Genomic DNA, 26,720 nt, shown 5'->3' with positions numbered 1-26,720 from the left:
CCAGTAACATAACCTTATGAGGAAGAGTCCATTAGAGCATAATGATAAATACAAGTACTTTCATTAGTCATTTCAGAACTAGACTAACTTTTTTTTATTATTATTTTCTGGCTCTGACGCTGTAAATGCCCTTAGGCAAATCATCTTGTACTATGCTTTAAGTTTACAAGTTTTTTAAACATAAATTATAACTAAAAATAACCAGCCAAGAGAGGCATAAAATCCAGCAGACATTCAAAAAATCCCAAAAGCTGCATTTTTTAAATAACTTTTAATCTGAAGATAAAAATCACTATAGTCTACAAAAAGTATGTCACTGACTTATTAAGGTATGGTACTGTGAGTACCCAAAGACAAAAAGCTGCCTTGGTGAAGTACCAAGGAAATGGGCCTTCACCTCAGAGACCTAAAGCAACTGTCTTTTGAAATAAAAGGCAAGATGGTCCTGTTTCAAAACAGAGATTGTTACATTCTGCTACCATTCTATATTCTCCAAGGACGGTCAATGGAATAGTACAGTGTTCACTGTAGGGTTTATTAAGCACCATGTAGCAATAAAGTGCATTACTGTTACTAAGTTTTCTCCCAAAGGTGGTTACAATTCCATAGACTAACTAGTGTTCATTCTTCCAAGCTATACCTGTAACAGCAGAACACATTTATGGAGCTGCAGTAGTTAAAGCTGATGTCTATTTAGTGATCTATAATACTACAGGTGTGAAGGTTTCTCAAAGATGCCAGACCTGTTTCTAAATCGTTTCTATTATTTTAAGCATGACAAAAATAGACTCAACTGCATATCCCTGATTTCAGTTTAAATTCGTATGAACTGTGGCACATGAACAGGTTGCCACTCACGTGATTCCATCATCTTTCCAGCCTCAGAGTAGCATGGTAAACTATCAGGAACATCAACCAACCAATCTAACAGGCATCATCAGATTTTATCTGCCAAGATCAGGGGGAGGGGGTGTTCAACTTTGAATTATTACAGTTTCATCAGGGGGAAAAAGAAAAAAACAACCTTACAATCAGCCTCAAACGTCTGAAACAAAACAATTGTGCTCAAATGTCTTACATCTGGAGGGGTCAGGGACTCTATAGCAGCACCCTTCAAATAAAGAATGGCAGGGCAATCTTAACAAGGCACACTGTTACCAAATTCAAGAGGACTACCAAAGATAGGCTTCGTTGGACAGAATAAGCACATACCTCACCGTGTTGTGTATTTCTTATCCCTCACTGGTGCCAGTATACCCACTGAAATGAGAGACAAGTGAAATCATAGGTTTTTTGTTTCACTGTTGAGCATGGGGAAAAAAAAAAAAGAAGTATGTTAAAAATCTATGAATTGAGAGATTGAAGTTACAACAGGAGTTAACTGAAGTAAGTCATCATGCATTTAAGCAGTTCTCTTCCTTCTGGGTGATTTCAACTGTTGCTTAACTGTTGAACCAACTCCTCTACCCCTGGAGGGGGAAGAGGAGTGGAGCTGAACTGTGTCCAGGGGATCTCTAGGGTGAAAACTGACCCCTGGGCAGCCCCACTTATCAGCCAGATAAAACAGAGCACTGGCTTCATAAACTTCTCCAAATCATCAGCATGCCTCAATGCAAGCTTGTTATGATTTAAAAGTGGTGCATAAATGCAAGTGTAATTACAATTGTCATCCTTTTGGTATCTTCTAAACAGTAAACAGGAACAAGCAAAAACCAGCTGATGAAGTCAGTGCTCACACGTATCAACACAACTTTAGATAAGAATGTTCTGAAATAAATACCACCCAAAGCCACTGCATGTGCCACTGCTTCAGTAAGGAGTTACTGCTGTGTCATAACTGGGTCAAAAAAAGATATCACAAAAATATCGAGGCGATGTTTACAAGTTGCGTGATTACTTTAAAGGTAATTATTTAGCTACAACACATGACCCTTATTTCCCTATGAAAGGCTCTCTACTTAACTGGATTAACACACTATTGATAGCTAAATTCCACTGCCGGAGGCTACTGTCAAGTCATCATTTCCAGAACAAACCTATAAGCTATTTTCTTTATCCTGTGTGCAACTATTACAACAAGCTCATCATGAATTTGCTCCCAAAGTGCTCTAAAAAAAAAAAAAAAAAACCCTGCTGCAAAGAACATTCAAGAGATGCATGACACAGGATTACCTGTTCTAATGAAATTAGACTGTACATCAGTCACAGGTTGGAAGGCTAAATACATTTTGCAGCCAACCAAGAACCTAACATCTGATTTTTCAACATTGGTGGTTTGTTTTTTTTTTAGTTTAAAGACGATTCAATTTTGATGCTGTGAAAATAGACTATCGCCTAGAAATGAACTCACAGATGCTTTCTAGGGAAAGCAAATCCAGCTCTGCATTCTCAGCAAATATTTCTCACAAAAACCTTTACATTTTTTTATCAAAAGCAGCCCTCACAGGTATGTACACCCCATTTCTCCACCCCACTCCTTAACACATGGGATACACAGAAGATTTCACGTGGAGAAGTCAGCTAGGAGAGAACAGAAGTAACCTGCCTCAAAAAAATCTTTCCTTCACAAACATGCACTCAAGGTAATGCCACTGGAGAAGACTTTGTGCACTTCTCACCTTTGCAGAGCCCTCTCATTTCTGCAGGATGGTAATGCAGAGGTAGAACAAGGAAGAGGAATTCCTGACCCCTCTGTTTTCATGGAATCATCAAGAACCGTGTCAATACAAGCATTACCCCCTTGTTTTATCTCATTCCCATTTGTAGCATCCAACTAAAATTAGAAACTGAAAAAAAAAACCCTGAAAGTGGAGTCATAGTTTGTTCCTACTGTACTTCACGTAAAGGAAATTTATTTTAAAGTTAGACTTAGCAACAGGAACAAAAACAATAAAAAGCGCTAACTGGTTCCAAACTGGGGAATTTTGAAGTCTAACTTCCTTCCTCCTCTCCCACCAACACTCTCTGTTTCCTGGTGTTGATAATGCCGAGTGGGAGACAGAGCACAGGCCCTCCTAATGAAGGGCCCCAAAATACCCCTATGAAGGGTCAAAGGGGAGTAACCAAAAAGGTTAAAGTACACAAGGAACACAACCCAAAGAAAACATTTCTGTTAGGGACAGGACAGGCTGATGTGCTGGGGGCACAAAGGCCTCGGAAAACAAGGCACAGTTCCCTCATTCTGTACTGGCAAAAAAGTGCTACCCTACTGTACTCATCCAGGGCTGCTCGGAAAATTTCATGAGACCATCTTTCCAACACAACTTACCCCCTATTTTCCTGGGCTCTTGTCTGGCTCAGCAACATCAGCAGCCAGCGATCACATTTCAAAGTGCTGGTCACTCATGCAATAAAATTATCCGCCGCAACACACAGCAGCTCCCCACACGGACCTCTTCATACAGCCAACACAAAATCTATTTCATAAAACATAACTGGGCCGGGGAGCTTCACTGCCCAATTTGGCCAGGCCAGAAGTGTATGTCATAAAAAAAAAAAAAAAAAAAAAAAAAAAAAGGCATAAAAACCTACCTCTAATGTGTTACCAGACACAAAAGGTCCAACCTACAGAAGCTAGGAGAACGTACTAGGAATCACCAATAGAAATGTACCTTTGCTGCTTTGTCTTTGCATAGAGTTTTGCTATCCACTAGCACAGGCTGGATACTGACTGGATCTTTGATCATCCAGAGCTGGTTCTGTATTCTTCAGAAGGTTATTAGAGGCTCACACGTGTATTTGGCAGCCCTTTGCCTCATCCAGCCTTCTATTGAGTGGGTTACATTTGATATAGGAGAAATAATGACACTAAGAAAAGGAAGAATCCCCTTTTACAAAGCAAAGTGTATTGTAATGACATCTAGGTCTACTTGAAATACATTTGCTGCTTCACAGAAATGTGTGTCTAATAGTTATTTTTATTGTTGTATCAAAAACGTTACCCCTAAGCATCAAAAACGATACCCCTAATTGTGCAAATTACACAAACCACGTTTCAAAGTGCAGCAAAGTTTGCACATTTTTCTCTTAGGCAAGTCACACATGAGCCCAATAAAGGAAAAAAAAGAAGACCATGGCTACTAATAAGAAAAACAAACCTGGAAATTTAGTTTGATTATAAACGAAAAGAACAAAAATTAAAATGTTTCCTCTAAAATCCGGTTTAAATTAGCAGCTAAGTTTGACAAGGAATAAAAAAGAAAAAACTGGAAACTTAGTTTGATTATAAAAAGAACAAAAATTAAAATATTTTCTTTAAAATCCAGTTTAACAGCTAAGTTTGACAAAGAATAAAAAAAAAAGACTGTGTTAAACCACATCACAGATTAATACCCGGGAAATGGGTATTAATCCCTTTCAGCTACCAGTTCTTTAGTAACATGCAACAGTTCATTCAATGTAAGAAAGAAAAGATAAAAAACCTGTAAATAGAATAACTGTTGTACAAGAGATTTAGGAAAAACGGGGGAAAAAAAAAATATATTTTGACTTGCAAAAGAAAGTATTCATTAATGGCACATTTTCAATGACTCCCTTTGCATTCCTACCTCTTTTGCACACTAAAAATTCCACCGTGTCGAGTCGCCCTGAGCCGGACGGAGCGTGGGAAGGGTCCAATTGCGTAAGATGTTCTTAAGGCAGCAAAGCTGGGGCTGCTTAACTGCCCGTACTTAAATACTCAAAATAATTACACAGATTAGCCAGCCACTCTCAGAGCAGAGCGTTGCCTACCTGTGGTGCAAAAGGAGCTGTTCAAACACACCCTCTCCACGAGCGTCCCGTGCTGAGGTGGGAGACACTGACCCTTGTGTGTTTACCATGACACAGGATAGGACTTTACCACTATTCCTAGGAGATCCACATGCCTCCAAGTGATGGAAGAATTCCCCAACCACAGAACTAATTATGCTGTATCAATAAGGTAAATATGACTCCCACCCAAAAGTAAAAGCATAAAGTATTTTCCCTTCGGAGCGGAACAGGAGAAACGTGAACTCCTGAGGACACCTTGCAGTACTGATAGCCCTAAAGAGGCATCTGCTCAAGCTGCTGCAGTTAAAGGACTTGTTTCTTGTTTAGCAGAAATATGTGAAGAATCCCACATGGCATTATTTCAGATGCCAAGCACCCGAGTGTGTTTTAGAAAAACCTGGGCGAATTTTGATTTTTCAGATATTTACTCACAGGCTCAGACCTACGGAAGTTTGGTACAAAATATTGCATACTAGTTAAAGCAAGTAAGTCATTATAAAATATTTGTTTCTTGAAGGGATGGTAAAAAACCCAACCAAATCACAAAACAAAAGAAAAATTAAATACAGCAACGCACTGCTCTGAGGAGGCAGTTCTGTAAGTAGAGGTATATACAGCTACAGTTGACATGACTCTTGTCATGCACTCTCTTCCCATTCCCCCATACATTTTTAAGTTGGGATGTCTTTTGTTTCTGGGGGTTTGTGGCTTTTGGGTTGGTTGGTTTGGTTGCTGGGTGGAGGCTTTTTTGTTTGGATTTGGCTGGGGAGTGAGGGGGTACAGCTGTTTTGTCTTGTGTTTTTAAATAAAGTTCCCTGCCCTGTCTGCAGAGTTTTCTGTTCCTCTTGCAGTGGCAGTGCCAGTCATGAGAAGCAAGCATTGAGCAACGAGCTGGAGAAAGAACTAAAAACACGGATGCTTAGTCAACATCAGGAAATTATTTCCATTTTAGAACTCAGGAAGCTTTTGACACATTACTCCACAAGTCTTCGTGCCACATCCCGCTGAAGAAAAGAATCTGCTGTCATGCCACACAAATGTAAACAAGCAGATCAACAACCCCTGGACTTAATTATATTTTGTTGTTGCTGCTTTTTCAGATTTGCACTGCTACTCTCCCCAGAGAAGAACGAACAACCCTAGATCTCTGGGTTGTTTTCTACAGCATGCAGAGGCAACAAGCATATAATTTAGTTAGTCCAGAGCTATGCACATACCGAGTAGCCAGATGGCTACTGCAAAACAGCAAGGATAACTGCCAGCTTCTTCCTTTTCACCTTGTAGGGATCACTAGTTTGAATCTTCCCTCTACTCTGCAGCTACTCTGCATACTGCTGGCATCAGCACCTTCAGGACTTTGATGTCCTGTCAGATTTGGGTTGAAGTATTTGAAGGTTCGGTGGTACTGGGACAAATGCACACTTTATGTACATTAAGCCGCTAGATGAAAAAGCTCACAGGTCAGCTCTAAAATTTTTCCAAAAATCCTGCTAGATTACACCCACCCAGTAACCAATGGATTTCTTGTTGCAGGAATTTCTTGCACTACCCATTTCAGAAGTGCCAAGAGCAGCCCACGAAATGTCCCCTCCAACAAGCTGGTCACGGTCCATTTTCAAAACAGGTGCTTTTGCTTGTCCTCACAGCTCCCCACTGGAAAGTTATAGGTGTAACACACACAGAGAAATTTCACAGATTTGTTTGTAACCATTCTCTAATGAAAAAGTCAAAGAAAACATTCAAAGAATCCTTAAGAGGAACTACATGGACACTGTCTTGTGCAGAATAAAAATTAAGCTACATAACTCTAACTAAAAAACCACAAAATGAATCCACTTAGATGACTGCAATTAAACCACAGAATACTTGTACTTTTTGATTTGCTAAACCACACTAGACTGTTTACTGCCTTTCATTTTTGCTTTCACCTCAAAGCCCGTAAGTCACTTGCCTGACAAAATAGTGTCTTACAGAAGTTCTCTCTTAAGGCACAGCCACAGAAAAGAAAGCTAAGAAAGGGGAAAAATGTCTGAGAATATAAACTTCTGAAGCAAAGCTAAAATCAAGGCACAACAGCAAGGGGAAATGAGTTGTTGCATCCAATTCCATACATGCTTCAGATGCATAAGCGACGCAATTCATGACCACACTGGTTCCAGTTCTCTTCTGTGCCAAGCAAAGGGACTTGGCACCCACCACCAGAAACACATGGAAACCCAGAACAAGGACCGTGCACAAACTAGGAAATTACAGGTCTCCCGTGTTGGGAGGGGAAACAGCACTAATTACAAAGTAATTAGCTTCTACTAGAAGTTTAATTGTCTCATTAAAGGAGAGGGAAGGGCTGAGGTTACTGTTCTGCATTTGATATTCCTAATTCATATAACAACCATCTTCTTTGAAATGGTTGAATTGATAGAGATTCTGTACCTTGGGAGGACATGACCTATATACTCTGGTTAACGAAATGCTTGAGCAGGTATTACACCAGCATTATTTCATACAGGCCTGCAGGAGAGAGTCAGTGGTCTCACATAAGCTCAGTGCTCTGTACACACAGAATGAAAACGATGAAGTGTCAAAAAAACAGCTGCAGAACAGGGAATGGTATACAGGTGTGACCTCCATCCCATTTAATAAGTTAAATATCAGACTAAATTTAGGGGCTTCTCTTTTTATGTCAGATAACTCCACATTAGAAAAGGGTCAGAGGGAGTCATTTGATGATACTTGTACATGGGTTAATAATGATGCTACAGATAGAAATATAAAGAAAAAAAGGTGCTTCACATATGCAGATGCTTAATAATCATAACCAACAAAACCATAGAAGAATCAGAGATTAAGTGAAACACAATTAGCGCTAATTTGGCTCAGGAAATGCTGAAGTTCTTCTTTCAGGGAGGCAACGAGCTGCATGGCTACAGACTGACTAACCCAAATGGCCCATGGCACCACACAATGAGCAACCACCCCTGTGGGACAGTCATTCAGAGGGCAGGGTGGAGTATTTTGCCACTAACGACACGTGCTAATTCCTAATTATCCTGCTATGTAACGCCCTGCAGGGTTGCAGGTTTTTCCCTTGTTAAATATCTGTCAGTTCCGCAGCTTTTTTTTGGTAGGCTTTTCGCAGCAAAACAACCTCTGCCTGTATTAAACACTACATTAAATAGGAAAATTACATAGAACAAGACAATGCTAGGGATGAAAGTGATGCTGGTCATGTAAAAAACAGGTCAATGCCAAACTCAATGAGAGAAGACTCATATAGTTCATCTACTGGTGGGGCCAAGAGACCAGTAAAGAAATAGCAAGAAACAAATTTCTGCACTGCTTTTTTTTGTGCCTCTCTCTACAGAAGTTACACAGAATAGTCAGACAGACACCAACTTTAACTACAGAGCTTTCCCAGCCACTCTGCACATCCAGGAAAGCTTTCAATTTAAGAATACTTTCTTACTGGAAATTGTCGAAATAATTCAAGGCTATATGAAAACCAAAGCACAGCCAGAAGCCATACCATATAATCTACAAATTACATCCTCCTGTTCTACTTTCTAGGGCTCTTGTTACCAAAAATGGCCCTCTGCTCCACTTCTAGCTACTCTTTCAGAGAAGTGTTCAAAACCAGCTGCATTTCCACACAATGCCGTGTCCAGCACGATGTTAGAGCATGTTCAGAGTAGGGCAACAAAGCTGGTGATGGGTCTGGAACATAAATCCTATGAGCAGCAGCTGAAGGAGCTGGGGAAGTTTACCCTGGAAAAAAAAGAGGTTCGGGGGAGACCTTATTGCTCTCTACAGCAACTTGAAAAGAGGTTGTGGTGAGGTGGGGGTCAGCCTATTCTCCCAAACAACAAGCAACAGGACAAGGAGAAACAACCTCGAGTTGCACCAAGGAAGGTTCAGGTTGAATACAGGAAAAATTTCTTCACTGTAAGAGTGACTAAGTATTAACAGGCTGCCCAGGGAAGTGGTGGAGTCACCCAGAGAACAAGTAGATGTGGTACTTCATGATATGGTTTAGCTGGCATGGTGGTGTTTGGTTGAAGGTTGGACTTGATGGCCCCGGAGGTCATTTCCAATCTTAATGATTCTATGATGTCTGTGCAAGTACATCGGTGCACAGACATCATCCTGCAAGCCCTTATGCTACTGCCAGAAACAGAGGAACAGCTGGAGGTCTCTCCATCCACCCACTGGTAGCAGCCCACACAGAATTCAGGTAGTTCTCCAGAGAAGCCAAAAGCTATGGCACAGTCTCTGGATATACCATAAGACAAGGTCCAAACCTCGTGGACCACAGACAACTTAGCGAACTCCGAAAATTGGCCACCTAGAAGACACAGATGTTTAAAGGCAGCTCAGAAACCATTTTTATAGTGACAGGGGGGACAAGTGTGTGGAAACGCTGAAGAAAACTTCAAAGTATTAAAAACACAGTTAAAATACTCATAGGCAAATAACATACTTTATATAAAAAATACAAACCAGATCTTGACTGGATGGCAAGAAGTCAAAGAGAGAAAAATCAAGAGCTCAAAAACTTAAACATTACTGGGGATCAAAAAGGGCACTGAGAACAACATTCACTGCTATTAGTGTGACCATTGCTTTTACCATCAGATCTTTTTGGCAAGTACCAAGTGCTATTATTGATTTGCAACCTACAGTATACCCTCCTAGTTTTTCCAGCTGATAAAACAACAGTAATATGCAGTTTAAAAACTTAATACAGTGTTGCATTTATATAAAAGCCTTGTACATAAGCGATGTGATGCCTGCAGTTTTTCAAAGAAGCCATGAAATGAACATGTTCAAAAGTTATCAGGGAATTGAGTTTTATTGAAAGAATGTAACAAAAAATAATGAAAAAAACCCCTGTTCCAATTCAATTCCTAGAATCGGTTTTGGGTAATTAAAATACATTTTAAATTCACATTAATTTTGAATATTCAACATTAAAATAAGATTGTGTGCACTACACTTAAACAATAAAGCATACTCTTGTGAAAGATTTCATCATAAAGCATTTGCTGGTTTTAAATATTTTGAACACTTAGAAAGATTTACTATAAGGATGAGACCCTATCATTCTCAAAAACATCCAAGAAGGCATTCAAAACAATGGAATTCTGAATGAAGGGAACCATGCAAAGACATTATATTTTGTGAGAGACTGCTGCACTGTCCTGAGACAACAGAAATATCCTTGGTATTTACAATGGGGGAAATGTTCTTAAGGTAACATCATAGTTTCAGAATGCAACTTCTTCAAAATCTTATCTGTGAAATGCTTTTGGCTTGCTTCTCCCAGGCCCCTAATTCCATCTCACTTGTTAGAGGATATTTTATTAACATTCCAAACAAAAAAATCCCTCCAAAACATTTGCAGGATCAAGGACCTTCAAATATACAGTACAAAATTTATCAGTCCAGACATTTCAGGCAACTTATTTTCATATAACATATAAAGTGTAATTTTACTTAATTACATCCCAAATACTTGTTTTTATGTCAGACACATCTACCACTTTCCAACTGGTTCCTGAATTCACAAAAGGGGTTTTTTTTCTTGTCAATGTTTTGGTTTTTAATTCCGTAGCATTTTATTGCTGGTTTTGGTCTGAATCCACATGGAGTGTTAAGTATCCTAGATGTGCTTACATTATTTATTTGCACTGGCTCAACCTGCTTGATTTTCAGATCAACTGAGAAAGTTTTTGCCTTCTGTGGCCTAACGGGATGAGCCTCCAGCTGTGGCACATCCTCTCCTTTTCACAGGCCATGCCAGCACCTCAGCCAATATTTATGTATTCAGTCACGTAGAAGACTTTCCCCACGTCTGCTTCCTCCTCCTCTCTCCTGTTGGATGCTGTGGGCTGATGCAGAAGACAGCCCTCACCCCCAAAACACTTCTTCAAACACAAGGATGTCAGCTGGGGCACACAGGGGCTGATGCACAGCCTTTGCTTTCAATCCCGCTGATTTAGATCTAGCACTGTCTGCTCTCACAACAGAAACGCACGGCCACATTTTCAAAAGAGGCCCAGTGGGAGCAATTAGACACAATATTTACAATTACAACGCTGCAGCTACTACTGATATTTTCTGCAGCTACAGATACCTGATACATCCACGCTCACGTACACACAGATGAGCAGATCTTTGTGACATAAATATCAGGGCGGTAAAAAAAAAAAAAAAAAAAAAAAGATCACATTTCAGTAGATCTATTTTAACGTGTGAAAAATAAAAGCTGCTTCCCAAAACCTTAGCCATGACAAACGGGTCTATCATTCAACCTCAGAAAAATGCAATACAGCAAGAAACAAGAGGGGGTTTGCCTTCAAAATTATGGAAGAATTTCCTTTCTGCTCGAACGGAAGCAATCTAAAGACCAAGAGAATGCTCATCTGAACTCTGATTTAAGTTGTTGCTCCAGCCATCATGACTAACTTGAAATCTGGGCTGACATTACTAGAATCTCCACGGTACCTTCCAATGGTTCATGTGTTATCCCAGCTTATGTTACTCAGAAAATCTCTAGCTCAGAAAAACAACCAACCTGAAGGCTGGATGTCATTTCATCCATTCCCATCCCCATGATTCTCCTCTGGATCTTCAGCTAGGATTTAAAAAACAAACAAACAAACAAACAAACAAAAAACCCAACAAACAAACAACTGCAAAGTTGCAAAATTACAGTAATCCTGCCATTCTTTTCTACAGAAAAATTAAAAAAAAAAAAAAATACAACAAAAGCAAAAACCCCACACCATTATCAAAAAATCTACTCTTACTTTCTACTTCTATGAACAGAGAATAATATGGTATTAGAGACCATGATATGTTGATTAGAAAATAATGAGAGAATTGAAAACACATTTGTTATCAAACAGCTACATAAACATGAAGTTATGATGAGCTAAGATTGCCACTCCTGGATTATACTCATAATGGTTTTGGTTAGGTCCTACTAATCATGAACTAGAAGTTTAAAATGAGAATTCAATTAAAAAAAAATAAATGAGCAATATGCAAAAATTGCAAACAAAGTCTGGCCAAATCAATAAAACAATTTGTTCACAGACACAAGCCACAAAACCTTATCTTCACATTAAGTTCCATTCGCTCAGACAAGGTTATAAACCAGCAGTCACAGCTCTGCAATTTTAAAGGAAGGGGAGGGGGGGAAACCTGCTAAGTGTCCCAATTCACTTGTAATGGCAATTCCTTACATTATCAGGACTTTCTTATATATCCTACTGACAGTAACCATGCTCACAGTAGAGCAGCTGACTTTGAACATGCTGACCTTGAGCAAGCAAACGACCTTAGCAGCATGTACTTCTGGCTTATTTCACTGCAACAGCGAAACAGCCTCACCATCTATAGAAGTCTAGAGTCTCTGGCCACCACCCCTGACTATTTTAAGATATCCCAATACACTTCAGTGATGCACAGTTCAAAGTGATAGAATAACATCTGCTAGCATGTTGAAGTGCAAGTTGTTTACAGAGGCATTTTTAGCTTGTTCTCATACTGTGCTTCCCTAACTGACAGAAAAATCGATTTATTAATAGAGCTTTGCCTCTCATTTAAATATCTAACCACCCCCCCCAAATTTAATAAATATTGAGCAAGAATTTTAGGCATTGTGAAAGGAGAAAAAACAAGACATCCCACTCTAGATAAAGCTTATTTAGAAACTTCAAGTATGTGACAGTAATGGGTGGACTTGAAAAGACACTTGCTTCCTGAGATGTCAATTCTGCACAACTTCTCCCCTTGGCCATCACTATAAAGAAAATCTGTATTAAGACAGGTATTCGTATACAGGCTTTTAACTGCTATTTTAAACACAGAGAAGTTGTATGTTGATCTGATGTTAGGAGAGGATAATCATCAAGTTACTCGGATGCAACGTTGTGTTACTGAGTCATAATAACCCATCCTGCTGACAACTCTAACCTAGAAAGAGAAAACATTCCATTTAAAAAAAAAAATGCTCTCGGGAGTCACTGTCAGCTTGTGTTCTCTGGCGTCCCTGGAGTGACAAGGACTACGTCTAACCAAGTGACAAAGGCCACTGAGAAAACAAGCCTCTCCGGGAATTCATGGGCAGGAGAATTCTCTTCTAATTTTGAAGGAATGTGCGTAAGAAATCAAATAAATTGTATAAGTTTGAGGGGGAAAAAACCAGCATAAGCTGTTGTTGGTTTACTCTGAAACTTAGCATGAAGCTGAAGAAGTCATAAATAAAAGAGCTGTTCTAGTACAACAGCCTCAGAGCACACACTGCCCTCCTCACTGGAGCCCAGCTCATGGGCAGTAATTAAGCCACATAGTTCAACTACTTTATTGTTTTTCCAAAACCCTTTAAAACAAGAGAGACCATATCAGATCAAATCACTCTTTGAGCCACAGCAGAACTGACTGGGCAAATGAAAACAGTGTCAGGAGCACAGGACACAATGACGGTCACTCTTCCTCTGTCCTCTCTGATCCTTCATAGTAGAGGAGGGTAGGAGAAGGAGAGGGGGAAAAGCCTGCTCTCATCCACCAGGAATACATCCAACAGCGATTTTTCCATCTCTCTGAGCTCCATTGCAACACTATTGACATTTGGCATTTTGTCTGGAACAACTCTGTTGATTAGCAACTATCCTTAGCTGGAAGGCTGGAGGGAGAATATCACTGTCCGATTCAGGAATGACTCCACTGAGTGCACCTACTTCCATCACTTGCTTTTCCTTATGAGTGCACTGCTGAATACCTGGGATCATATCTGACTACTGTCACCAACGGAGCAGAAAAACATTTCTGAGCTACACGTGTCTCTTAATAATCAGACACCTTCCATTCTGCCAGCACTGAAGTTGTCCACCAGCCTGCTGCAGGTTCAGCTGGTGCCCCATTTAATAAGGAGATCAATTATATTGCTTCCCACTCATCTCACTTTCCCAATGAATTTGACTATGCTAATCAGCACTTTACAGACCACTGGAGGCCAAGAGGAACATCCTTCCATCAGGGAACTGAGGGCTTGTTCTCCAAACATATTTTCAGCAAAGTCTCCAGCTGTGCTCTAACAGCAGTATAATCCGGCACACCATGGAGAAGGTGTTTGCTTCGGAGACAGGAGTTGAAACAACCATCGAGGCGGCCACATGGGCAACCAGACGAGCCACTGTTCAACTCCCTTTTGGTTGGCTGTGCACCAGGAGCAGGCAGTGAAGCAGCTCACTCACTCCTACACCTGCAGTGGCTACTGGTAAGTCCATGATACGAGAAGGATTTTATGAATGACGAGCTTCGTAAGGTTTACTGAAGTCTCGTTTTCAAAATCCTCCTAGGAAGACAACCCAAATTAAATCAACACGAAGCTGATTCCCCATGGAAAAAAAAAATGTGTTACCTCTGAATGCAACACTTCCCATGACAACAGAAATGAAGGTAACTTGGCTCCCTGAAGCAGATGGGCAGGACTACCTCGACCATTTCAGATCATTTGACTATTCTTGGAGGGCACTGCCATTTCAAAGCCCCTCTTCTCATAAATATTTCCCTAAATGCATCTCACCTCAGGAGAGAGGCAAAACAAAGGCAAGAGACTTCCAGAGGGAAACACTATGCCCTGGGAAAACTTTCTGCCTGGCCAGATGAGCACAAAAGACCAGATTTAGAAAGAAATGTTTTCATTCCGCTCCTCCACAGCCTCACTGTGCGATAAGGGGAGAAAGAAGCTTTCCTTTTGGGATGCAACACTCCCCTTTTCACGATTTGGGGCACAGTGGACCAAAAGAACAGGAACATACTGATCATACCATGCCCATAAATGACAAAAGCTGCATCACCTAGGCTGTATGTAAGGGCATTTTCTTTTGAAAATGTACACACTGCCTAGTTATTTACCTCCCTAGATCACTCACAAAAGGTCAACAGTCTTAATGTGTGAGGCCAGCAGCAGAGAAAAGGCTTCAAATACCAGATCTCTCTAGTCCACAGCTATTAAAATCCAGACCAGCATAAAAACAGCGTGTCGGCACAGAACTGTCTTTTAGGGAAGGAGTACAGAGAATAACATTTCATCTTTTAAACAAATAAAAAATAATCATCTGTGACTTCAGACAGTGTATTGTGCTTGGTATTTATTCACATCCATACTCTACAATTTCTAGCAATATAACAGCCGAAGGTTTCCAAAAGGTAATGAAATGTCAAAATCCGTTTTTCGTACTTGTTTAAAACATTTTCTTATTTTCTCTTTGCTTGACATAGTTGAAACAGAAACAGGAAGAAATCAAGTCATTATCACTCCATTCGGTTTGTCTCCATTTTTCTGCTTGTTTGTATCCTTTTAAAATTCAATTAGTCTCACTTTTTTAGGACCTCACCTCATACAAAAGTACTGTAATATTTCCAATAGTCATCATTATGTCACCTCTCCTTCTGCTACAGGCTAAGTAGCAGCCCATTATCCATTCACCTGGCTGTACTATGTTCCATGCCTTAAATCCTAATCCTCTTATTACTTATTTTTCCAATTCATTACTCACTTCCACTTACGGATGCAAAATACTGACACCAGCATTCAAAATAAACACCGTAACATTGGAGAATGCCACAAAGTCCATTCTCATAATCATTAGTTCACTATGGTCCCAAGAACAAAAAAAAAAAAAAAAAAGAAGTCGTGATAAGATTGGGGGGAAAAAAACAACAACCAACCTTCTCTCTGTAGCCCTGCTTCCCCTCAATCTACATTGTCATTTAAGGGCATTTCATTCCATCCTCTTCTAGAATGTCAGATCCTAATATAGTCATTTTAAAACAAAATGTTTCCTCTTATTAACTTTATTCAAACTCTCTCTGGCTGAGTGCTTTTACACATCAGAAGAGGCCAGGTTCCCATCACATTTACTTAGGAAATATCCACACAGATGTCAAAACCAGCACATTCTGCCTGTCACTCGAAGCAACTCTCATCCACTGTCATCTCTGACCAGACAAAGATCCCCACTGTAACAGTTAAAAGTAAAAATCATGCCAGTACACATCCACCTTAGCACAGAAACCATTTTCCAAGATTGTACACAAGCATACGATGTGATCACACTAATAAAAAGAGGTGCTGTAGCGAACCAGCATTTTTAAAAAAAAACACTTCCAATTAGAACTCTAATTGGATTTAACTTCACTTGAAGTTTTAAATAAAAATCTATTTAAAAGACTACTTTCTTGTTAAATAACTTAAAACAAACACATACCACCACTGAGCTTAAGGGACAAAAAGAAAAAACGTGGGGGAAAATATATTTCAGTAACAGTCTCAATTGCTGCTTGATTTTTTTAAAGGGTTTGTTTCAACATATCATAGTTAAACAAGTCAAACCTGCACTATCACTCCCAGTCTTTTCCAATACAAAAAGCATTTAAGTACAGTTATATTTATGAAGTAGCTCTTTATTTTATTGACCAAAAGCAGAGTTTCTTGCAAAATAAATTCCATCTCAATACAATGTATTCTCTGAAGGCCCTTCTCATTCTTCTTTAAGGTTTTTCTCTTCCCTGGCATCCTCTATTTTGAGACCTTTTGAATCAAATCCCTATTTTCTGATATTACTTACACCAGTCAGGTGTTTCCACAGGAATAAAGAAAAATGTTGACAAACTGCCAAGTTACACAAAATTAATCTGAATCACACAACTGGTAGAGAGCTATGCATCTATGATGAAATCCAGCATGCTAAAAACCTTTTCAGTAGTAAAACTTTTGCTGAAAATAACCTTGATATATAGTATCTTTCTTTTTCCAAAGTTATCTCAACCACAATTCAGATATTCATATAAATATAACACCAAAACCATTCAAGTAGATGGACCCTAATCTTTTTTATGTCCTTTTTTGTTTCCAAAAATTACCGACCTAAATGCTACTTCATAGAAGGATTATAAAACTAGACAAGACAAAGAATATGATCTTCTACTGAGCAGCCTGAATACTTACAAAGCACTTTATGCAACTTAGTAACTAGGCAATTTTAGAGGCACATGACATATTAAGTATATGAATATCATTCGACATCACTGAGGTAACACAAGTATATGCACCCACAAATCTTATTCTGAGGGGGGATGGTATTTTAGAAAGTACATCCACAAGGATCCCCACTTATTCACACTTCAGTGCAACACAAGCATCCAAAATGCACTCGAGGTGCCAAGGAGCTGCACACTGACCCTGCCAGCACATGGACCTGCTCAACCCAACCAGCAGGTCAAAATGCTAAAGAAACATAGAGCCAAGTAAAACAGAACTGCAGCTACTACATTTTTATGTAGGCAACTAAATAAGCACAACAACACTGTGTCTACTGAGCCATCTGAAACAGAACAAAACAAGCATTTGAAAGCAGTTAGATGAGGCTGAAGTACTATAACAGGACCACCCAGCCCGGCTGTCCACAGGCTCCCCTTCCTCAGGGAGGGAGGAGGGAGAAGTGGCAGTAGCTCACAATAATCTGTAATTGCTCCAATAAATAAAAAAGCTAAAATAGGTACAAAAACATTCTCAGACCATGCACCTGGAGTGTCTGCTGGACTACAAATCTGTACAGAAGAGCTGACGTTAAGACGGTTGCCCTTGTCTAGAACCTCACAGAATTCATGCACCTTTTCAAGTCTGGCCCATTTTCGTCCTCAGGGGCCCAAACCCACAGTATCTGATGTGGGGTACAGCTATTGCACCAAAAGGGACTCTCTAGTGACTTAATTTCTTATTCCCTCTCGTGCACATTTTTGTATAACGTGGGCATGCATCAATCCATATCGTTTCCCAATTTAGTTTTCTGTTGATGAACTCTGTGTAGTTTTTAAACCCTTTGCTGCAGTTTGCAATTAAGTAATAGGGAATGCAGGTGATGAATTGGAATATTTTATGTGAGCACTGTACATGAAGTGTTCTTGTTTACAAGCTACAGCCAAAAAAATAGTTAGATCCTTCTGGTAGGAACTCCAGTCACTCACTTCATCAAGCCTAGAATTGCACTGCACAAGTTTTCCTTTCCAGAATGAACAGCTATAAAATATTTAAAATTTTCTTCAAAGTACTCATTATCCTAGTTTACTAGCTTTTTACTAAATTGGCAGACAGGCAATACACAGGGCATACTACTGCCAATGATGCAGAGCAGAACTGAAAAAGGTCTTCAATCAAGACAAGTTCAGCCTATGAGAAAGACAAAAGGACTAAATATTGATAATTTTTGAATGTCACACAGAGTGGATAATTATATGAAGAAAGGTTTGAAAAACAAACAAACAGAAAAATCAAAAACATACATCCATTTTGAGGCAAATGAGAATGCAACCATGTACCAAAATCACTTTAAATGTCCGCCTGGTATCACCTTCAACATTTAAGTATCCTGTCACTAACTCCAGCTGAAGTCTACTGCTGCTGAAGGCACTCAGAATGGAGTTTCTAAGAACTAGGGAAAATATTTACAAGTTCTGGAGAAAAACAGAGGCATTTACATAATCTTTGGCAACAGGATATAGAAGTATGGCACTTCTAGTACACTGCCCAGCTGCTTACAGGAAAAAAAACCATCATCACGTTAGGAAGGGAGGAAAGGCGTCCTAAACAAGATAATTTTTTTCTCTTTTCCTTTGAAAAAGTCTCATCAGCAGTCTCAAAATAACAGTAAGTGATGACTTCAGAATGCAACACAAAACATACTTCCAGAAAAAAAAAAAAATCAACACTGTAAAAACATTCAAAGCAACTATTCACATTCAAAATGGTAACCAGCCACTTAACCCTCGTACGGCCTGCGTTCTTAGATGGTTCTAATTTTTTCTAAATTATTCTTATTATTTACCTGGAAGAGTAATTCCTTAAGCCATCAACTTTAATAAGTGCTAAAACCTTGTTCCATTGAAGGTTAAAAAAAAAAAAAAATTTGAGTAAGAGACACCTACCTGTAATACCGAGATTGTAAATAAGTTGAACAAATAGTCTTTGATACATGGCTGGCAGACCCAAAGTCTATTACTTTGACCCGGTAAGGCTGCCGAACAGGATCCACCAACATAATGTTCTCTGGTTTGAGGTCAGCATGGATTAAACCCAGACTTTTTAGTTTTTTCAGTGCAGTGGCCACCTGTTGCAGAATGGGCCGTATTACTTTGAGTTGCAGAGGGCTGAATTTGTTTTGTTTCAGGAAGTCGTACAAATTCTGTTCCAACATCTCAAAAACCAGGCAAGTGTGGTTACGATGCTGAAAGCACTCGTAGGCTCTCACAAAGTTAAATTCATCAGCATTCTCGGTGCTTAGCCTCGCTAAGATGCTCACTTCTATTTGTCCCTGGCGCGCGTACGAAGGGTGATTCTTCAAGATTTTGATTGCCACAATCTCATTTGTCCCCCTCTTCCAGCACTTCACTACCTGTCCAAAGGTCCCTCGCCCAAGGAAATCCAGAACCTCGTACGTGTTTTTCACGGAGCACAACACCTCGTGCTGCACTAACTGGTAATCTCCATCTCCGCTCGTGCCGCTCGGTTTTGCGGTCGCAGCCGTCGTCACGACCGTCACCGGGTTCCCCACGCTGGTTTGCAACATTGCAGGCAGGATGGACAGTTCATCGACAATCTGCATCGTGCTGCTCTGATTATCCAGCTCCTCACTCTTACGCTTCAATCCACATCGCTGGGGTCCTTCCAGGATATCTGACTGGCTCCCTTGCGTCCCAGTCCGAGGTGCCTCTAACTGAGGTTGCTGCACCCACGCTGCCAACGCTTTTGTAGCACCTGCGGTATTTTTTAAAGCAACAGCATTTGACTGCAACCAAAAGTTCTGTCCTCGAGGTCTATCAAACGGGTTTTTAGTCTGAAAGAAAGTACTAACCCTGTGGGGAGAAATTCCAAAGTTTTTACCGTTCACATAGATCTGCGGGTAGGTTCTTTCGTGGTACACGCAACTGCTTGGTTCTAGTTTGAGTTTCTTCACACTACAAAAGGCACTTGACTGGGTTTGATAAACATATGGTGGATAGACCAAGACTTGTGAGGCCATACCTACAGAGAAGATAAAAAGAAAAAACGAGTGAAAATTCTACACGTGTCCCATGCTGTGCAGCAGCTTCTTCTAAAAAAAAATCAGGACATGGGTATATTCTCCAAACGAGCCAGTCTAAAGTTGTTACATATTTAGTTTTTTGTGGCTGATACAAGGCCCTTATGCCTTACCAGAGCACACACTTCAGCACACAGGGACTTTAACAGTAGCAGGTTACTGCAGTCAAATGTACAGGGCAGGACTGAGATGGTCTGCAGCAGGCCACTGCATGTAATTTTTCAAGTGTGGGACCCCCCTTTGTGCTATTAAAAACTCAGGTTTCATTTAAAACCTCCCACCTTCATTTAAAACCTCCCAACTTCTACATACAAAAGTACCATAGTGTTCGGTAACATAACTGAACAACCCATTCAAATATTTATCAGAGGTGACATAAAATAACCCAGAAATTCTTAACTGTGAGAGAAAGCTACCTGTTAACACAGGTAGACCTACTCCTTGGAAGCACCATCAGGCTTCAGAGAACAGACAGACAACGACCCAACTGTCAAAGCTGGAAGAATTTCACTGCGATGAAAGCGAAAGTGATTGAGCCATGTGATGGGGCCCAAAATAACTCAGGGGCACGTGTATGTACACAAACGACCACAACTTTCCAGTAAATTACGATGTACAGTAATCTAATCCATCCACGAAAGCCAGGTGCTTTTCCCAGGTTATATTCCACCCCACTGCAGGAGTTCCAACATCAGTGACGCAGTCTTAGGGGGCAGAGGCGCTGAGTTTAACTTCCAGGTTTCCTCTTTCCACTGACCCTGCTGTCCCCTTCCAAACCTGTCAAATGCCAGCCTTAGTGTTTAGCATTACCTAACAGAAAAGTCTAAGAAAAAGGCCCTGGATGGACCCCAGTGTAATTTGACTACAAAGTTTCATGGAAGTATGGAAGTTATACCAGTCTGATCAGCTCCCAGAGACAAATTCAACACCAATAATACCTTAATTAAATCACTTAATCATACCAGGCACATGAAAATTCTGTTAATAGGTATTTAAATTGCAGATGAGTCACATAAAACTTGAGCCAGACACTGCAATGACTCCGATCAAATGAAAACTAACCAAACGCACGGCGCAATTATTCTGAAGCTGTGATTTGATTTATGCAAATTAGCATTTAGATATCTTAAGAGCAATTAAAATAATCATACCAACACCTCAGTTTAGCATCCTCTAATGGGTTTTGTCCCAGCTGTAGCAGAAAACTTCAAAGCCCTTTCCTCCCCAAAGCTGTTTGCCCGGAGCCCGATGATGGAGAAGGCTGGAGACAGCCAGCAGCTGGGTTCTCTCGCCACCAGACATGATGGGACTGCCACTGGCCTCCTGCTTCACACCAAGAATTTAAGACTAACTATTCACCTCAAAACACAGGCAAAAATTCCCCAAATTCTTGAATTCCCTTCTAAATAACATACCCCATTACAACATGCCTAGTGCACAGCATAAGCATATTACTGACTACGGGACTTACCCTCTTTTCTATAATAATCATATTTAAATAATGCACAGTTCAGGTCAATCTAAACCTTCTGTCAGCAGCCTATCATTCCTCCAGTTCTTCCAGGATGACTCAAATACCAAATTTGCCACATTAACTCCAAAGACACCGAAATATCAAAATAACGATTGGGGTTTTTTCTTAACAATCTTTTGAAGGTTCCTGCTAAAAAATGCTCTGCTTGCTTTTTCACCAGAATCCTTGCTTACTCTTTGACACACATGTGCATGACAGAAGTAAAATATACAACTTCAAAAAACTTTTACACTTCAAAAGCAAAGAAACTGTCCCTCTTCTCAAGGACTGGCATGTTATCCTACAGTTTGCTGACAGGAGGGTTCAGAGGCCCAGCATCACCTTCGTGACTCAGAGACAAATTTAAATGCTGAGCCAGCCCAGAGGCACAGCCACACCACTAAGCTCCTGGGCAGAAACAGGTCCAGTGCACTTCCAAACAGGAGGGAGCTGGATGTCTGGCCCAGAGGAGAGAGGCTGGCTAAGATGCAGCAACCCCAGCAGGTCCATTTGCCCTGGATCTGCCATAACCAGACAGCAAACATTCCCACATTTCAATTCTGGAGAAGGTATTTGCCTGTGCGAGTACACCACCAAAGCTGAGGGCATTAAATGAGGATGGTTAACTTAAAAAAAAAAAGCCATAAACTCACACTGCAGTTCAGGATGTTTTCAGAAGACATGACAACAACACAGTGTTGTTGTTGTTGTCCATGCTAGAGGACAGTCCTCTAGCATGGCCAGAAGACAACTCAAATCCTCACCTGAGCCTATTGAGACCACTAGCATTCAAAAAAAGTGCAAGTTTTCTATAGCTCATGCTGTTCAAACCAGTCCAGAAGTTCTGGAAGCACACAGTCCCAGCTTTAACAATAATTTCAGTTGCACAAAAAAAGCCAGGCTATCTATCATCTTTTGGAGTTTGTGTGTTTCTTACAGACTTAACTACATGACCCTGAACTCCAACCACAGTAACAGCTCTGTTCTCAGATAAGAAGTGTTTACTGAGTTATCACAAGAACATTTGCAGCAACTCCAAAAAAAAAAAATATAATTAAGCACTAAATAGAAGAGATAACATACCCTGGAAGAACAACCTTGGATACAATAATGAACTGCACTAAATCCGACTGAACAAAAAACAGTGAAATTTTACTCCAGAAAAATAAAAATGGTTTTGGGTTTTTGTAGAAGCAACTCATTTCTTACCTTCCCCTAAACACTTCTTTCTTAGCTCCATTATTTTGCTTGTGTTTTTTTTAAACATACACTTTAAGATGTCAATCTCATTTGGACAAGCTACAGAGTCTTCATATGACCAGTGAATGAGGTGTTCCTGTGAAACAGGTGCATGAAAATCCTGCACCTGAGACTCCTTAAAGACCCCTGCCATACACTCATATGCAGTGCTCCGTACACATTTCAGACAGGGGCACCTTCCTTGCTCTACATTAACATATATGCAGTGAAATCCAACAGAGCATCATGTAACTAATCCAACACAACCAGTTTGTGGAGGCCTCTGTTTTGAGAAACTAAGTTTATAAATAGAATTGATTTGCCCCTACCCTGACGAAAACAAAGCCCCACAGTCAGCAGAGCTGCACAACAAACCTTGAAGAGAAAGGGAAAATACCACAAGAGCCTCTACTATAACAGCACTGCCATAGTGTGGGGGCTTTTTTGTTGGTTTGGGGTTGTGGGTGGTTTGGTTTTTTGGTTCTGTTTTTTTCCTGTGTTGGTTTGCTTGTGCGGATTTTTAGGGGTTTTTTTTACTATTTTGGGGGATTCAGGTTACAGTGCAATCCTATGTATAGCTACACTGGAAAGAGTAAAGAGTTATCCTGTTGCAGGGTTTTTTTGTTGTTATTTTTTTTTACCAGGTCTCCTAGCAGAAGAAAACAATACAGCACATTTCCACCTACCAGAGTGGATCTTTCTTCCCCCTCTTGTCACGAAACATTTCACTGAGTTTATCCATCTTTCTGCACAGTTCTTAGAGAGACTATTCCCACTTCCTCGTACAAACTGAAGCTTGTCAGGCTACATCTACATTAACAAGTCCAGCAGCAGAATAAGAGAGGGATGTGTAGAGCAAAGCAGCCAGTGCTAAAGGAAAACAAAACCCTTCCTTCTGTGCTCATTTCAGGGAGGTTACTTGAACCCAAACACTCATGAGCACCTGGTGCACATCTTCCATTTTAAAACTTAAGAATTTTAAAAAACCAAAGACCTCTTCGGAATGCAAATCAAAGCAGAGTAAACAAAACCATCAGAAGATGGACTGAAAAGTGCAATCCCCAGGTGACATACGACAGGTACACAGGTAGCCTCCAGCTACCTGAGTAGTTTCAGACTTGTCTTTCAGTTTTAGTTGCAGAGAAGCCTGTCTGTTCCCCCTAAACCCATTTTTAAAGCCCTCTCCTCCTCCCTCAAGTGCAAGGAGACCATCATAACTCTCCTCCAGCACAGTGACTGCTCCTGAGCAGTGGCACACACAAGCTGAGGTTGACTCTAGAGTTCTCCAGTTTGCATCCTCCAATACTGAGGTTGCCTCATGTGCCAGACACTGCCAGTGAATACTGCAGGGGATGTGGAAGAGAAAGGCTGTCTCCAGACACCTACCAAATATTATTACCTCTAGACAGGCTTCCTTCGAAGGAATGAGTCTTCTTGGTTTCAAGCACGGAGAACTGGGAAGACCACGTCTGGCTTATTAAAACATTAAACTACATAAAATGTGTGACTTCTGATCAGAGTTAAGACTGGGAATTCTGTGCTTCTAAAGAAAGTACCAACAAACTAATGAAGTAAGTAAATTCATTGTTAATTCATTTATATAAACTAATAAATGCACTTTCACAAAGCGATGTCAATGGATCAGAGGCACTTCACAATTTGCCCCCCGCCCCCAGTCAGGCTTCTCTCTGCAGAAACTGAGTAACAAACCACCCAGACCTGTCTCAGCAAAATGAAACCCCTCTGCTTAACATCTTGCTAATGTTCACCTAACTGTAACAACGCTGGCAGTTCTAGGCAAATTTAGGAACACGACCAACTTGGCAGACTGGGACAACCTCGACAAGCACAGGCTGTTTCAGGCCTGACCACCATTAATAATTAACCATACACTGACATTTCCTCATGACCGAGTGTGGCGGGCGTGTAGCAGAGTAACTAGTCAGAAAGGCCACGAGCTGAAGAGAGATTGTCACACTACACCCTTAATTCGTCTGCAAAATACACAGCTCCTTTTACCTGCCCCAAGCGGTGCAATTACCCCGTTGTTGCTGGCGTAGTAAATCCCCGGCAGGCAAAGCCCAGCCAGCGGCACCCACCTAATAACGGAGTTAAACTGTAACTCAAGAAAACTTGTTTTCCCACTTCTTCGGGGCCTCCATCGGCAAGAGCCGGTTCTAACACACTCGCACCCTTCTCGCAGCGCAGCTGGGCATCGAGGGAGGCTTTCTAAAAGCTCAGGAACTTCCAGCAAATGCTCAATTTGAGCAGCGGGTGCTTACGCAATGTTTTGTTTACATTGTGCATCACTTTGGAAACACTAAGGATACTAACTGCCGTTTTTCCCAGGAAAAACAATTCTTCTTTTTACATTAGCTGGCACTCAACTTTGCCAGTTATTTAGCAAACAGAGATCTGAATTAGGTGCCCTCTCTTCCCCCCCCCAGAAGAAACTTAATTACCAGTAGTAGCGGCAGCTCTATGACATTGTTTATTTTGGATATGTAGCCGAACAAGCTGTACTGATCCCAGTACTTTCATACCCATGACCCGTTCACCCTGAGGAATTCCCTTACTCCAGCCCTACGATTACTAACAAAGCACTGGCAATTGAGGTTTTGAGCAATTTATACAGGAAAAGATCCACAGGCAGGGCAAAGTGTCCAGAAATACAAGCCCAGAGAGTCCTCCCACCCTCCGGCCACCTCAAAACCAGCTCTGTGAGCAGATCTGTGACCCACGGAAGGGAGGGAGCAGAGCAAAGGAGAAAGCACGAAGCTGTTTCAAGTAACACATGCCATGTGAATCGTTTCCTTGCATAACCACAGAGGCAATTCTAGACACGAACTGCACAGGCACACCACACACACTCCACCACAGAAAACTCTGAGATGCAGAGGCAGCTGATGATACCTCACAAAAAAAGCCGACACCCAGTTCCAGGGGTAGCAACCAGAGGCACGCAAGTTTAATGACAGAAGAAATTATTACAATCTTTGATCAAAACACACAAGATATTTCAGAGCTCCAGAGTTTTGGTCCGTCGTACACCAAGAAAATCCAGTTGAGCCGATGGCAGCCTTTGCCCAACATAAAGCCTCAGTCCTCCACAGGTCAGTGGCAAAGGTCAAGGCTGAAAGGCCAAAGGTTGGTGGGAGAGTCTTAGTGGGAAGCAAATGATACAAGGATTAAATTTTGCATGTGTAAAACTTAGTTACTAAACACCTAAGAAGAATGTTACAGAGCTGACTTCAGATTTGTACAACATCAGAGATATTTTTAGTCAGACGCTACCGATGCTGCATTAATACCAGAAACGGAAAATCTAAATTGATTTAAGTGTGATACAAACTAGTCTCAATTGCACCATTGTCTCGATACTCGGAAGTAGAACTGACGCCATACACTGAACACATATTTTATATAAAATATCAGAGTGAACTCCTATGACTCAACGCTGTCGTTAGTGCCAGTAGCAGTACTCGAGAATACAATGGCTATATTCATGTTTTCCGCAAATATCAAAAGCTAAATCTTGTGATATGACTGCAATCATAGCTAAGAAGATAAATGAAACAGTACTTCAAGCACTTTTTTTTCCTCTGGGCAAGATGCTGTCTTCCAACTGAAAAGCAAAGCACAAGCAGTGCAGTATCAGCCATCAGCCCCGAATGAGAACATGCCCTCCAAATCAGAATGTGCCTCCATCAACACAAACAGCGCATTTCAACCAGCCAGGGCTTCGCCAGCCTAATCTCTTCTTTTAAAAGGCTAATTCTTTTAGAACCTGGAAACAGTAGGCACACTGAAATAAAAGTCCAGAACAGTGGTATTTAGGAGAGCCCACACCTTCAAGTTCTGCACCACGGTAGTGCTGAAGGATCTATTCAAACCACTGCTGCTGTCTGTCACAAGACCAAGAGGGATCGAGGTGAGTCGAGAGGCAAGGTGTAAAGCCACACTTTTTCCATTGCTGTAAGTGTTTCCAAAAGATTTTGCCACCTTCCCTAAGGCAGAAATAAAATTTGATAGAGGGGATTAGCCCAAACTGCTTGTTGGTATATCACCTG

The 26,720-nt window shown here is 40.7% G+C and overlaps 1 protein-coding gene across 4 annotated transcripts in view; it reads right to left on the bottom strand.

The window, feature by feature from the left end:
* Positions 1–26,720, bottom strand: part of HIPK3 (homeodomain interacting protein kinase 3) — a 73,230-nt gene that overhangs the window by 37,748 nt on the left and 8,762 nt on the right. For all 4 annotated transcript variants that reach the window (XM_032691932.1, XM_032691934.1, XM_032691933.1 and 1 more), the window contains exon 2: positions 18,745–19,840. In XM_032691932.1, coding sequence (XP_032547823.1) covers positions 18,745–19,838 — 1,094 coding nt within the window. In that variant the 5' untranslated portion in view covers positions 19,839–19,840. The remainder of the gene's footprint in view (positions 1–18,744; positions 19,841–26,720) is intronic.

The sequence above is a fragment of the Chiroxiphia lanceolata genome, chromosome 6 (assembly GCF_009829145.1).
Source record: "Chiroxiphia lanceolata isolate bChiLan1 chromosome 6, bChiLan1.pri, whole genome shotgun sequence".
Taxonomy (NCBI): Eukaryota; Metazoa; Chordata; class Aves; order Passeriformes; family Pipridae; genus Chiroxiphia; species Chiroxiphia lanceolata.
This window is presented reverse-complemented; position numbering and strand designations above follow the sequence as displayed.